Consider the following 15,380-nt stretch of genomic DNA (forward strand, 5'->3'; position numbering starts at 1 on the left):
GATTAATTCACATTGTTGCATGCATCAATAGTTTATTTCTTTTTATGGCTAAACAGCATCCTGTCATGTGAATGTGCTTCAATTTGTTCACTACCTGTCAATGTATATTTAGGATTTTTTCCAATTTTTGCCTATTACAAATAGTGCTGCCATGAACACTTGTGTACACATCTTTGTATGGACATAGGCTTCATTTTTCTTAGGAAACTACTTAGGAGTGGAATAGCTGGATCGTATATGGTAGGTATATGCTCTTTTTAAAAACTGTCAAATTGTATTCTAAATTTTACATTCCTACCAGCAGAAAATGAGAGTGTTAGTTACTCTACATCCTTACTAATACTTGATATAGTTAGGCTTTTTTTTTTTTTTTTTTTTTTTTTTTGAGACGGAGTCTCGCTGTGTCCCCCAGGCTGGAGTTCAGTGGCACGATCTTGGCTCACTGCAAGCTCCACCTCCCAGGTTCACGCCATTCTCTTGCCTCAGCCTCCCGAGTAGCTGGGACTACAGGCGCCCGCCACCATGCCCAGCTAATTTTGTAGTTAGGCTTTTTAATTTTAGACATTCTAAACATGGGAAGTGGTAGTTCATTGTGGATTTACTTGGCATAGTGTTTTAGCACAACTTGAAGGATAAAAGTTGAACATTTATCCTACATATTTTTGCCTTATTTCTTTAAACCTCTGAATTTGGAAAGTCTGAGTTCTGTTAGCAACTTTCTTCTTTGAAAATAAAAATACATTTAAAGTGTGTGTCATGGTTTGCATGGCACTTTAAACACACAGTGTACTCATTGCCATTCAGGCACAGTATTTTCTAACACTTAAAGGAATCAGAAGTAGTGACAATAAACGCAGCATCATTTCTCTTAAATAAATACCCTTAGAAATACTTAGAACCTGTTTTGGCTTTTTGTTATTGTTGTTTGTGCTCTCTTTATTTATCAGTTCTAATTATTTAAGAAAAAGCAAAATAATCTTTTTAAAAACTGGTTTGCAACAAAATTGTTTCTCTAGTTGTTTCTCTGTAGAGAGAAACATTCATAATTATGAAGGACAAAAGAATCTGAACAAATATTTTTCTAAGACCTTTTTAATAAGATTTTTAGCTACTAGATTACTTTTAAACAAAAATAGCTATAACCTCAGATTTGAAACTTCATTACACAAAAAACAGGAGAAAATTGTACACCCAAGTGCTGTTTTATATCAAATGAGGATTGACAGTAGTGTTTTTATGCATCTGTTCTGCCCACATAAGAAGCCAGCTTCATCATCTGGATGTGTCCTGAGGCCGAAACTTTTTATAAATATGAGAATTTCACTTTTTTTAAATGGCAAGCAGAATATGGTGTCCAGCTGTGGATTTGCTTATATATTGTGTTTGAATTTTTTCTTCCTGAGCTTGTTTTATACAGTATATGGCACTACGTTGTCATACAAATTTCATGATTAATGCTTATTTATGAAATCTTGTGTAAATATCTTAGGACTCAGTCAAACAATGTGCAAGTTAAACAGTTTTTCTCCGAATATTGGAATGACATCTCCTTTGGGAATAGTAGGTTGGATATGTTCTTTATCTATAAAAAAAAAAAAGTCTCATATGTAACATTTGCCTTTTACTATTCGATGTTATATCATTCTTTTTCAATTTGTTTTGTGGGACAAAAAATCCAGTTTCAGATTTATTCCTGGGAATCACAGAGAAAATTAGATGTGGAAATTAAGATGGTAGTTATTTCATATTATGCTAAATAATTACATTTACTAGAACGCCTTTGTTTTTTAATTTTGATTCTGTCCTCTGGTTGAGAGGCATTTGTATGTGTTCTGTTGTTCACATATTGAAATCAATCTACTGTTTGCTAATAAGCTGTGCTTACATTACTGTGGGTTTTAATTCACAGGAATGCTAGGTTGATTATTAAATATCACAGTGTGAGTATGAAGCAAATTTCAAGTGTAAGTTAAAGTGATCGGTGATGCATTGGTAGAGTTTTGTTTTATAAATTTTATTTCTCTGGAATAGTTAGTTTTCTCATATTATTATTTTAGTGGATTGAAACTGGAAGTTGAAAGACTTGTTTTCTCTTTTTTTTTCTTATGCTCTCAGGTCCAGCTCTTCTGTGAACTAACTGATACCATGAATAAGGTCTGGAATAAGATTCAGAAGAGAGGCAATCTCAACCTATCTTCAACCTCTCCAGAGACCTTGGCAGGGCCTATTCCTACTTCTCCAGTTAGAAGCAGTATAGGCACAGCTCCTCCAGATACCAGCACATGCAGCCCATCTGCTGACATTGGGACTACTACTGAGGTAAGTGTTTTTGAAAATCCTGTTACAAAATGAAGGTTAATATATAACACAGATTTCCAGATCATGGTTTAAAATGAAGATAACCTCACTACTGTGAAAACTGATAGATTCTGAAGGTTCAAGAGGAGCTGTGGCAGCAGTGACTGTGTATTCCTTTTAGCTACAAGAATTTCTTTTTTTATTCACTTTTAGCAGCTTTTGGGGTAGTTCAGGATAGTGCAGCCTCTGTGAAATGGTGAAAACTGAGACACAGTAAAGGTATGTTTCCTCAGAAGTGTGGAAATGTAGAAACTGAGTGAAAAAGAGACTCATGCTTCCCCTTTCCCTACCTCTGTTCCTCTACACCTTTTTTGAACCAGGTGACTATTATTATCTAGTCACCTGGTTTAGATTAGTGGTTTTCAACCCTATCAGACCCAATGCCCTCTCCTCTTCCTCCCAATTATAAAAGCTTTTCTTTTTATTTTTAAGATCCTAACCTAGAATGCCAGTACCTCTTTTGTATAAGAAATATTTTATAATGCCTCCTTTACTATCCTGAAATGAAAATAAAAATATAACTAGAAATGAAAATGAAAAATAATATAACTTACATATACATATAATTTCAAAAATATATAATGTCTTAAATAAAAGGAAAGTAATTTAAGATACAGTATTATGTACTTCAATATATAAATGCCTGGGCATGACTACATTAGAAGACATAACAGAATAGTCACATGCAATTACTGTGAATATGATGGCTGCAAATAGACTTGTACAGGTCTATATTTAATACCACAAGTGGTATTGCTGTTGGTGAAATGATTTTCTAAACTAGTGACAAACTCTTGGTAAAGTTTCAAACACAACATAGTTCAATCTTTCATTATAATAATTGAATTTTGGAACTTCTAGTGTATATTAAAATCATGGAAAAATGAAGAAAAAAGTGTTTAGATTTAAAACATTTTATAAACAGGATTTTTACCTATGTGAATATATATGAGACAGTCTTCATTTTTCAGGACTGCCCTATTCTACACAGGATCTCCTGAACCCCTGACTCCTAACCTTTAAATCCCAATAATGATACACAAACATAGAGTCAACAAAAAATACCCCCATTCATTTCCAAAACATTGCTTAGAGGACAGAAATTTCCCCAACGAGAACTACTGTTCTATAGTAGATGGAGGTAGAAGTTAACATTTTTTTGTTTCTGCGTAAAGACACCATTTCCTCTGGAAATAAAGCTATTGGAAAAATACAGGATGGGATAAGAATCAAGTAAACGGGATGTTAATTTCTTTCATCTTACAAATCAGTAAAAGCAAACAAACTCAGTTAAAAGGGCAAATTTCAGCTGCTTTAAGGCATTTAACACTTTAGAGTACATCTGTTTAACCCCCTATACAGGCAACTTTTCTATCTTGCCCATTCCAAATCTTAAGAATCACAGTAGCCTAGGTGATAAGATTATTCTTTCTCTTTTTTCTTTTTTCTTCCCAAATGAGGAGGCGATAAGAAGTCTAGAAATGAGCCCGTATGAAGTTAATGGGATGTATCCTTTCTAGAGTAAAAGCAGTGAATTCTTTCTTGAAGAGTTCCAATATTATTAGCATACAAAATCTTTTAGAATTCCTGCAGTAAAAAAGCTGTTTAACTTTATTGAATAAGCAGTTTCCACACTTACTTAACCAAAAGCTCATCTTTCTCAGTCTGCCTATTAACACTTTACAAAATATATTTTGTGAAATCCTTTGGTAATCAAAGTTTAAGGTAATCAGTTGCTAGACAAAGATAATACAAGTGAAAATGATAAATACTGTTAAATCTTAGAGACATTTTAGTGGCTGAAAGGAGAGTGTTCCATTAAACAGTTGTTTTCTAAGTACTGTGTTTACAGAAATGTCTAGAGGAACATGACATCCATTTTGGAGTGCTCACTCAACTCTTTTGGAAATGTGTTTTTTTGAAAGAAACATTTAAAAGACATTTCAAGTCCAGGAAAGACAGGGCTCACATGAAATGGTGACAGCTTTTGGTCATACATCTAGAGACTACCGTTCATACAAGGTATAGTGTGAATCATACACTCTAGGATTGTACACTGTACAAACAACACAAAAGGACATGGTGGCCCTGATGTGAAATGTAATAAAAATAAACATGCCCTACATTTATAGAGGAAGAATTCATAAATTCATTCTAAGAGGTCTGTGGCTATTTTGCAGAGAAAATAATATTTGAGATGGATATTTAAAAATGAGTAAGACATGAGTAACAATTTTGTTTTACTAGATGTATAATAATACATACTAGAAGAATAGTATCTTCATCAGCCAAAGTGAAGAAGTTAAGAAAGGGGAAAATTTTGCTAAATTGCTTAAAAAAAAGTAAATTCTAATTTTAATAATACCCTTATATGACTGAAATTCATTTCAAATTAGAAAGTTGAGGATTTTTTCTGATTGGGTTATAAAGACAAGTAATGAAAATGCTCGTAGTAGATTTGTTTGTTTTGTACTATCTATAGATTTAATCTGATCTGTATCAGATTTGAAAGATCTGAAAATGACAAAATTTTCAAAATGCACCCTCTTCTCTTATTTATATAGTGTGGTCAAGAAAAGAGGTGATTACTACTAGTCCAGTATCAATTTGAAATCCACTTGGGAAGATTATTTGCTGAGAAGTACCTTAAAATAATTTAGCTGATTTGTTTTTCATAAAGGGCAGGAAGATTTTTATGAAGATGGTTATTCACTATTGAAGCTACTGAATGAAAACAATGACTATATTTTCTTATGTCATCATTTACTGGCTAATTTTGAAAGAGGTAAATTTAAACCCAGATGCACACATAGTTAATCTACCTGTAAATATTTTTTGAGAGCAAGAATAGAAATTAAACATGAAATATTCGGTAGACAAACACCTCCTTATAGGTTGCAAGGTAAAGTTAGATCAATGCCTTAAAATTGATCATCATATCTTAACCATCTGGGTGACAGAGTGAGTCTGTGTCCTGTCTCAAAAAAAAAAGAGAGCGATAATGCTTGTAAAATACTTAGTTTAGTGAGTACTCCAAAAGGGAAAGCTAATGCAAGTCTCCTTCATAAAATTTTTGCATTAGGCCTTGAGTATAGGCAAATTTCTATATACACAGGGTACCATTTAAACATTTTCAATTTAGTGAGTCTTCATTTTATGTTCCCAGCTCTTGTAAAGTCAGGAACAACACTAGGATTTACTCACAACAGATCAGGCAAGTTGTCAGTCAGTGATATGCTTCATGTAACTTGTTAACAGATTTTTGAAACCCTACTAGGGTTAACTAATTATGTCATTTCAATTTAACTTTTAATTTTCTCCTTAGCCCTGGGCAGAAGATTCTGCCACACTAATCAAATGCTGTACCATAGTAGCCCTATGCTGTTATTTGTTATATCATTTTGTTATAACAAGGGAGGAAGGAGCTATAATTATAAAATTATTTCAGTGTAACAATGTTATTTAAATTCATTAACACCTTATTAATAAGGCAATAAAAATATTAAGAACATATTTATGAAAGATGAATTATAACTTAGAGCTTGCTAACGAGTGCACTGAAATACCATGAGATGTGTCACAGCTATGCTGAGACATGGATTACCTTGGCCTTTAGAGTCTTTGGGTGGGTCTAGGGTGAATGAAGCTTTCAATGCTGTGGAAATTTTTCTGCTTACCACAGATACAAATAACATTTCCTACATATGCAATGATATGAAAAAGGTTGGAAAGTACTACTATAACTATCCGCAACACATGTATTCTATATTTAAATCTGTATACAGATGTGTTGTTGACATGATAGTGTGGCTAATAGAAAATATTCTTATAATCAAAAGATTATCAGGACAATGATTACTAGGAGGAGAGAAGGACTTCTAGAGCTTTCCAGGAATGCTATGTTCAAAGAAGCATAAAGGCTTTTGAATAGATTAAAACAAACAAAAAAGTATTTATATAGTCTCCCCTTCATATTGTTCATTCTTTTATTTCTTAACATTTTAAAATAATTGGTTTATAGTCCTTTTAGATTTTCTTAACTCCATTTATTGGAGATGCTAAATTTTTGTTATGTCTGTTGACTCTCCCTTTTTCTGGTTCATTTTCTCGTGTGGTTTGTAATATCTTACTGTGAACTCATCTTCAACAGTTTAATTTTTCTGTGTGATTCCTATGAGCCCTCTGTTGTAGAATTGTCCCTACAGAGCATTTTGACATTCACTTTTGCCAGGGTGCTAGAGATTTCAGGGAACCTTGGGCAGTTTTTAGGTTTCTTTATCAACAAGTGTTTGTCTTATCATATAAGTAGTATGCACGACATCCCACACAAGCAAATAATAGCATTTAGTTTTTCATGTTTGTTTTATTTTGTTTTTTTTTTGTTTTTTTTTTGTTTTTTTTTGTTTTTTTTTGTTTTTTTGAGATGGAATTTCACTCTTGTTGTCCAGGCTGGAGTGCAGTGGCGCGATCTTGGCTCAGTGCAACTTCTGCCTTCCAATTTCAAGCGATTCTCCTGCCTCAGCCTCCTGAGTAGCTGGGATTACAGGCGCCTGCCACCACGCCTGGCTGATTTTTGTATTTTTACTAGAGATGGGGTTTCACCATGTTGGCCAGGCTGGTCTCGAACTCCTGACCTCAGGTGTTCTGCCTCCCAAAGTGCTGGGATTACATGCGTGAGCCATCCTGCCCAGCTGTGAATGACTTTATCATGCCGCCACTTTCACCTCTTCTCTGTCCTAGGAATCTGAAAAACATCCATGGCATTTCTTAGCCTGCTGAAGCCTGGTGTCTAGTGTATCTTTTGCTTAAAAAGCAGCTTGTTTGCCTCCAGACTTTATGCAAAGAACTCCCCAGTTCAGACTCTAGACTATATCTGCAGTCCCTGAATGAGTGTTAAAACACCATTGCTCAACCCCTCGACCCTTATCTGAGTTTGATACTTCTACATACTCCCAAGGACTGTTTCCACTTGTTACCCTGACTTTGTGTTTCCTCTTCGTTTCTGACACCATAGTATTTGTCTTTATTTCAAGTTTTGCTATCGTATTAGAAAAAGATGGTAGTCTGAAATTGGACAGTTTAAGACAATTTAGTAAAAGGACAAAGATGTTAACTGGGAAGGGAAATCTCAGTTAACAGGAGATGATTGAGTACCCTGGAGCAGTTGTTGACACCGGTAGGCTTAAAGGGCAGGAGAGAGAGTTTATCAGAACAGGGAATAAATACCCAGACTTCATTCTCCACTTCCTCTGTTTCCTGCCACTGTTTCTCATTGACTGAAACCAAGAAAAAAAAAAAAAAAAACAGAGGACCTGGAAATCCATTCATATTGTTCATATAGATTAACTTCTCAAGCACGGAGGGTAGTGAAGGGTAGAGAGTAGATCTAGAGGGCCAAAGAAAAGATATGTGGCACTTTTCGATATTAAATTCACCTGGCATTTTATCCAGAATATCTGTGCTGTGGTAGTACAAATGGTAAATGTTCATTTCAGCTTAGTCTCCATATTGCTGGTATTAAAATTTCTTACTAAGAACTAGTCTTTTTAATCTCACTCTCCTTGTACATATTAACTTCTCAATCCTATCAATTAACTTCTTTGGTGATTTTTTTAAATTGTGGTAAAAAATATACATGGTAAAATTTACCATTTTAACCATTTTAAAATGTACAATTTAGTGGCATTAGGCACACTCACAGTGTGTAGCATAACCACTATCTATTTCTAGAACTTTTTCATCATCCCAGACAGAATCTCTATCCCCATCTAACAACTCTGTCTTCTCCTCTCCCTCCATCCCTGGTAACCTCTATTCTACTTTCTGTCTCTATCGATTTGCCTTTTCTAGGTACTTCATGTAAGAAGAATCGTATGGTATTTGTCCTTTTGTGTCTGGCTTATTCTACTTTGTGTAATATATTTAAGGCTTATTCCTTTCTTTGTATGTATCAGAATTCCACTCCTTTTTATGGCTGAGTAATATTTCATTGTATGTGTATAACACATTTAATTTATCTGTTTCTTTGTTGCTGGACATCTGGGTTATTTCTACCTTTTTGTCTGTTGTGGATAATGCTGCTTTGAACATTGGTGCACAAGGGTTGATGAATTTTTAATGTAATAGTTTTGCCTTGAAGAAATTGTATGCATGTTATATGACTTGCACCTGAAAAACCATTTTAAAACTCATGTAGTACCAGAAATAGTATTTAATTTTTTTAACTGTTGAATATGTTGATAATTGATGTATTTGGTTTAAAATGTAGAGGGAGGGGAAAGAAAGTAAATCGAAATGTTTTTAAAGATACTTTATGCGGTACTGATTTTCTGATTTAGAAGAGCACATTTCTGTCATTTTAATATCATTTGCTTAGTACTAGCCTGAATGGTCTAGAATTATAGTAGCACTTAATATTATCCCTTACTGTGTTCAAGCATATTTCAAAATTTTGGCAGAAAATATGGGTCCCAAAGGGGAAAAAAGGGAAAATTCGAGTAGTATGTTTAGTTTCTATAGTAACCCTTCAAACAAAAAAAGAATGTTAGTAATTGATTTTCTCTAAGGTGTATTTTTTTTTTCCTCCTGGGGAAAACTAGCTAAACTGTCTGCTACTTTCCTTCTCTTTGTTATTATGAACTCTCTCTTTTTTCCTTTTCTCAGTCTTAACAATTGGCTTCCTCTGACTTTGGTGTAATGGTTTTGCGGAACTTGAAAAGTGAGCAAAGATCTTTGTCTTAATTCTGTCAACTTACAGTTGTATTTTCGAAAAAGATTGTCAGACAGATCCTTTAGACCAGCATTTTTATTTTATATACTAGAAAATTGAAACCCAGAGAATTAAAATTTGTGTTACTATGTAGGGTCTGGGCTGACTGATATTAGCTTGATTCTAAGTTAGTGGAACCTCTGGAAGAGACTTTGTAAATTTGTTTAAGTTCTTTGTAGATTCTGAATATAAGCCCTTTGTCAGATGGGTAGATTGCAAAAATTTTCTCCCATTCTGTAGGTTGCCTGTTCACTCTGATGAGAGTTTCTTTTGCTGTGCAGAAGATCTTTAGTTTAATTAGATCCCATTTGTCTATTTTGGCTTTTGTTGCCATTGCTTTTGGTGTTTTAGTCATGAAGTCTTTGCCCGTTCCTATGTCCTGAATGGTATTGCCTAGGTTTTCCTCTAGGATTTTTATGGTTTTAGGTCTTACATTTAAGTCTTTAATCCATCTTGAGTTACTTTCTGTATAAGGTTTAAGGAAGGGATCAAGTTTCAGCTTTCTACATATGGCTAGCCACTTTTCCCAGCACTATTTATTAAATAGGGAGTCCTTTCCCCATTACTTGTTTTTGTCAGGTTTGTCAAAGATCAGGTGGTTGTAGATGTGAGGTGTTATTTCTGAGGCCTCTGTGCTGTTCCATTGATCTATGTCTCTGTTTTGGCACCAGTGCCATGCTGTTTTGGTTACTGTAGCCTTGTAGTATAGTTTGAAGTCAGGTAGCGTGATGCCATCTCCTTTGGTTTTTTTTTTTTATTTTTTTTTCTGCTTAGGATTGACTTGGCAATGTGGGCTCTTTTTTGGTTCCATATGAACTTTAAAGTAGTTTTTTCCAATTCTGTGAAGAAAGTCATTGGTAGCTTGATGGGGATGGCAATGAATCTACAAATTACCTTGGGCAGTATGGCCATTTTCACAATATTGATTCTTCCTACCCATGAATATGGAACGTTTTTCCATTTGTTTGTGTCCTCTTTTACTTCGTTGAGCAGTGGTTTGTAGTTCTCCTTGAAGAGGTCCTTCACATCCCTTGTAAGTTGGATTCCTAGGTATTTTATTCTCTTTGAAGCAATTGTGAATGGGAGTTCACTCATGATTTGGCTCTCTGTTTGTCTGTTATTGGTGGATAAGAATGCTTGTGATTTTTGCACATTGATTTTGTATCCTGAGACTTTGCTGAAGTTGCTTATCAGCTTAAGGAGATTCTGGGCTGAGACGATGGGGTTTTCTAGATATACAATTATGTCATCTGCAAACAGGGACAATTTGACTTCCTCTTTTCCTACTTGAATACCCTTTATTTCTTTCTCCTGCCTGATTGCCCTGGTCAGAACTTCCAACACTATATTGATTAGGAGTGGTGAGAGAGGGCATCCTTGTCTTGTGCCGGTTTTCAAAGGGAATGCTTCCAGTTTTTGCCTATTCAATATGATATTGGCTGTGGGTTTGTCATAAATAGCTCTTATTTTAAGATAGCTTCCATCAATAAGTAATTTATTGATAGTTTTTAGCGTGAAGGGCTGTTGAATTTTGTGGAAGGCCTTTTCTGCATCTTTTGAAATACTCATGTGGTGTTTGTCATTGGTTCTGTTTATGTGATGGAGTATGTTTATTGATTTGCATATGTTGAACCAGCCTTGCACCCCAGGGGTGAACCCAAGTTGATCCTGATGGATAAGCTTTTTGATGTGCTGCTGGATTCGGTTTGCCAGTATTTTATTGAGTATTTTTGCATCGATGTTCATCAGGGATATTGGTCTAAAATTCTCTATTTTTGTTGTGTCTCTGCCAGGCTTTGGTATCAGGATGATGCTGGCCTCATAAAATGAGTTAGGGAGGATTCCCTCTTTTTCTATTGATAGGAATAGTTTCAGAAGGAATGGTACCAGCTCCTCTTTGTACCTCTGGTAGAATTCGGCTGTGAATCCATCTGGTCCTGGACTTTTTTTGGTTGGTAGGCTATTAATTATTACCTCAATTTCAGAGCCTGTTATTGGTCTATTCAGAGATTCAACTTCTTCCTGGTTTAGTCTTGGGAGGGTGTATATGTCCAGGAATTTATCCATTCCTTCTGGATTTTCTAGTTTATTTGCATAGAGGTGTTTATAGTATTCTTTGATGGTAGTTTGTATTTCTGTGGGATCGGTGGTGATATCCCTTTTATTATTTTTTATTGTGTCTGTCTGATTCTTCTCTCTTTTCTTCTTTATTAGTCTGGCTAGTAGTCTGTCTACTTTGTTGATCTTTTCAAAAAACCAGCTCGTGGATTCACTGATTTTTTTGAAGGGTTTTTCGTGTCTCTATCTCCTTCAGTTCTGCTCTGATTTTAGTTATTTCTTGTCTTCTGCTAGATTTTGAATTTGTTTGCTGTTGCTTCTCTAGTTCTTTTCATTTTGATTTTAGGGTGTCGATTTTAGATCTTTCCTGCTTTCTCTTGTGGGCATTTAGTGCTGTAAATTTCCCTCTACACACTGCTTTAAATGTTTCCCAGAGATTCTGGTACTTTGTGTTTTCGTTCTTACTGGTTTCAAAGAACATCTTTATTTCTGCCTTCATTTCGTTATTTACCCAGTAGTCATTCAGGAGCAGGTTGTTCAGTTTCCATGTAGTTGTGTGGTTTTGAGCCAAGATATCTGCTGTTAGTCTGATGGGCTTCCCTTTGTGGGTAACCTGATCTTTCTGTCTGGCTGCCCTTAACATTTTTTCCATCATTTCAACCTTGGTGAATCCGAGAATTACGTGTCTTGGGGTTGTTATTCTCGAGGAGTATCTTTGTGGTATTCTCTCTATTTCCTGGATTTGAATATTGGCCTGCTTTGCTGGGTTGGGGAAATTCTCCTGGATAATATCCTGAAGAGTATTTTCTAACTTGGTTCCATTTTCCCTGTCACTTTCAGGTACACCAATCAAACGTAGATTTGATCTTTTCACATAGTCCTATATTTCTTGGAGGCTTTGTTCCTTTCTTTTCACTCTTCTTTCTCTTATCTTGTCTTCTCACTTTATTTCATTAATTTGATCTTCAATCACTGATATCCTTTCTTCGACTTGATTGAAACGACTATTGAAGCTTGTGCATGCGTCACGTAGTTCTCATGCTGTGGTTTTCAGCTCCATCAGGTCATTTAAGGTCTTGTCTATACTGTTTATTCTAGTTAGCCATTCATCTAACCTTTTTTCAAGGTTTTTAGCTTCCTTGCGATGGGTTTGAACATGCTCCTTTTGCTCAGAGAAGTTTGTTATTACTGACCTTCTAAAGCCTACTTCTGTCAATTCGTCAGAGTCATTCTCCATCCAGTTTTGTTCCATTGCAGTGAGGACGTGCCATTCTTGGAGGAGAAGAGGCGCTCAGGTTTTTGGAATTTTCAGCTTTTCTGCTCTGGTTTCTCCCCTCTTTGTGGTTTTATCTACCTTTGTTCTTTGATGTTGGTGACCTACAGATGGGGTTTTGGTGTGGATGTCCTTCTTGTTGATGTTGATGCTATTCCATTCTGTTTGTTAGTTTTCCTTCTAACAGTCAGTCTCCTCAGCTGCAGGTCTGTTGGAATTTACAGGAGTTCTACTCCAGACCCTGTTTGCCTGGGTATCAACTGCAAATATTGCAGAACAGCAAATATTGCTGCCTGATTCTTCCTCTGGAAGCTTCATCCCAGAGGGGCATCTGCCTGTATGAGGTGTCTGTCAGCCCCTACTGGGAGGTGTCTCTTGGTCAGGCTACATGGGCATCAGGGACCCACTTGAAGAGGCAGTCTGTCTGTTCTCAGAGCTTGAATGACATGCTGAGAGAACCACCGCTCTCTTTAGAGCTGTCAGACAGGGATGTTTAAGCCTGCAGAAGTTGTCTGCTGTCTTTTGTTCAGTATGCCCTGCCCACAGAGGTGGAGTCTAGAGAGGCAGTAGGCCTAGCTGAGTTGTGGTGGGCTCTGCCCAGTTCAAGCTTCCCTGTCACTTTGCTTACTTACTGAAGCCTCAGCAATGGTGGACACCCTTCTCCCTGCCAGGCTCCTGCCTCGCAGGTTGATGTGAGACTGCTGCGCTAGCAGTGAGCAAGGCTCCCTGGGAGTGGGACCTGTAGAGCCAGGCACGGGGTGGAATCCCCTTGTCTGCTGCTTGCTAAGACTGTGGGAGAAGCGCACTATTTGGTCAAGAGTGTACCGGTCCTCCAGGTACAGTCTGTCATGGATTCCTTTGGCAGGAAAGGGAAATCCCCCGACCCCTTGCACTTACCAGGTGAGGAGACATCCCAGCATGCTTTGGCTCACCCTCCATGGGCTGTACCCACTCTCCAACCAGTCCCAGTGAGAAGAACCGGGTACCTCAGTTGGAAATACAGAAATCACCCATCTTCTGCGTCAATCTCACTGGGAGCTGTAGGCTAGAGCTGTTCCTATTTGGTCATCTTGGAAGCGACTTTGAAATTATTATATACGTAATTTATCTCCTTTATTCTCTTAATGTGACTAATTATATCAATTGATTTTCACATGTGCAACTGACCATGCATTTCTAGAAAAATCCCAATTTGGTTGTGATAGGTATTGCTAGATTGAGGTTGCTAATTGTTTAGGATTTTGGTATCTATAGTCATGAGTGATACTGACCATTTTTACCATTTTAAGTATATAATTCTGTTGAATTCTGTATTTTTTTCTTATAATAGCCTTGTCATCTTTTGGTATTAGATTAGAAGATTTTACTATCTTTATAAATGAGTTAGCAAGTGTTCCCTCTTGTCCTACTCTCTAGAAAACTGTTTTCATTTGAAATTTCTCCTAATCACTATATTTTCCATGTTAAAAAAGTAATCTTAATTGAAAAGGTACTTGGCTATAACACATATCTGATCTAAATTTGAAAGTCTTAGTTTAGATGTCATTTAGAAAATTATTTGAAGAGAGAGAGAATGGGTTGGGCATGGTGGCTCAAACCTGTCGTCTGAGCACTTTGGGAGGCTGAAGCAGGCAAATCAGCTGAGATCAGGAGTTCAAGATCAGCCTGGCCAACATGGCAAAACCCCATCTCTACTCCAAATACAAAACTTAGCTGGGTGTGGTGGCATGTGCCTGAAATCCCGATTCGGGAGGCTGCAACAGGAGAATCACTTGAACCTGGGAGGCGGAGGTTGCAGTGAGCTGAGATCGTGCCACTGTACTCCAGCCTGGGCGACAGAGCAAGACTCTATCTGAAAAAAAAAAAAAAAGAAAAGAAAAAGAAAGAAAGAGAATGAAATGGTAAGGACCATATGGATAAAGGACCCTAATTTAATAATGTTAGAGAGAACATAGAGAAGCATCTTCATCCTTTTTCCATCTCCAACACTGATATAGCTTTGTTCCTAGAAATTAAACTTTATACTATGTATTGACAAAATAATACTTAATGATAAGATAAATATTTCCATCCCACTCCAGTGGCCCAATTTATGTCAAGTAAAACTAATGAACGTATAGTAATGTGTTTTTGTTAGTGTATACTCATGATTTTATATTACTATAACTTTTTTGGCTTAATTTTTTTGTTGTGGTACAATATACACAACATAAAATATACTGTTTTTACCATTTTATGTATACAATTCTGTGATGTTAAGTACATTCACATTGTTGTATAACCTTCACAACAGTCTCCAGTATTTTTTCATCTTCCCCAACTGAAATTCTGTATCCGTTAAAAAATAACTCACCATCTTAATATTAAATCTTCCAATGTATGAACACTGGATGTCTTTCCATTTATTTGTGTCATCTTAATTTCTTTTAAAGATATTTCATAGTTTTCATTATGTCTTTTACTTCCTCAGTTATGTTTATTCTTAAGCATTTTATTATTTTAGATGCAATTGTAAATGGAATTATTCTGTTAATTTTCTTTCTTTATTGTTTGCTTTTAATGCATAGAAACACAACTGATTTGCGTATGTTGGTGTTGTATCCCACAACTTTGTGGAATTCATCGATTAGTTCTAAAAGTTTTCTTGGAATCTTTAGCTTTATACTTATATGATCATGTCATGTGCTAAAAGACATAATTTTACTTTTTCCTTTCCAATTTGGTTGCCTTTTATTTCATTTTGTCTCCTAATTTCTCTGGTGAGGACTTTAGTAGTTTTTTAATAAATATTCCAATTTATTTTGAAAATATTAGACAATATTTTTAAAGTTTACCATAATTATCTCTTTCTATAATTTTCTTCTCAAGGGAAACCTCTAATATTCTTTTGGCTGTAATTAAACTCTGTACAGATGGCCAAAG

At 35.8% G+C, this 15,380-nt stretch overlaps 1 protein-coding gene across 3 annotated transcripts in view; it reads left to right on the forward strand.

Annotated features, from left to right (window-relative positions):
- Positions 1–15,380, forward strand: part of VPS13B (vacuolar protein sorting 13 homolog B) — an 891,476-nt gene that overhangs the window by 483,045 nt on the left and 393,051 nt on the right. For all 3 annotated transcript variants that reach the window (XR_004026232.1, XM_030795363.1, XM_030795364.1), the window contains exon 25: positions 2,116–2,319. Coding sequence is in view for 2 of the 3 variants with exons in the window: in XM_030795363.1 (XP_030651223.1) it covers positions 2,116–2,319 (204 nt within the window). In the remaining variant the exon portion in view is untranslated. The remainder of the gene's footprint in view (positions 1–2,115; positions 2,320–15,380) is intronic.

Source organism: Nomascus leucogenys, chromosome 16 (assembly GCF_006542625.1).
Source record: "Nomascus leucogenys isolate Asia chromosome 16, Asia_NLE_v1, whole genome shotgun sequence".
Classification (NCBI taxonomy): domain Eukaryota; kingdom Metazoa; phylum Chordata; class Mammalia; order Primates; family Hylobatidae; genus Nomascus; species Nomascus leucogenys.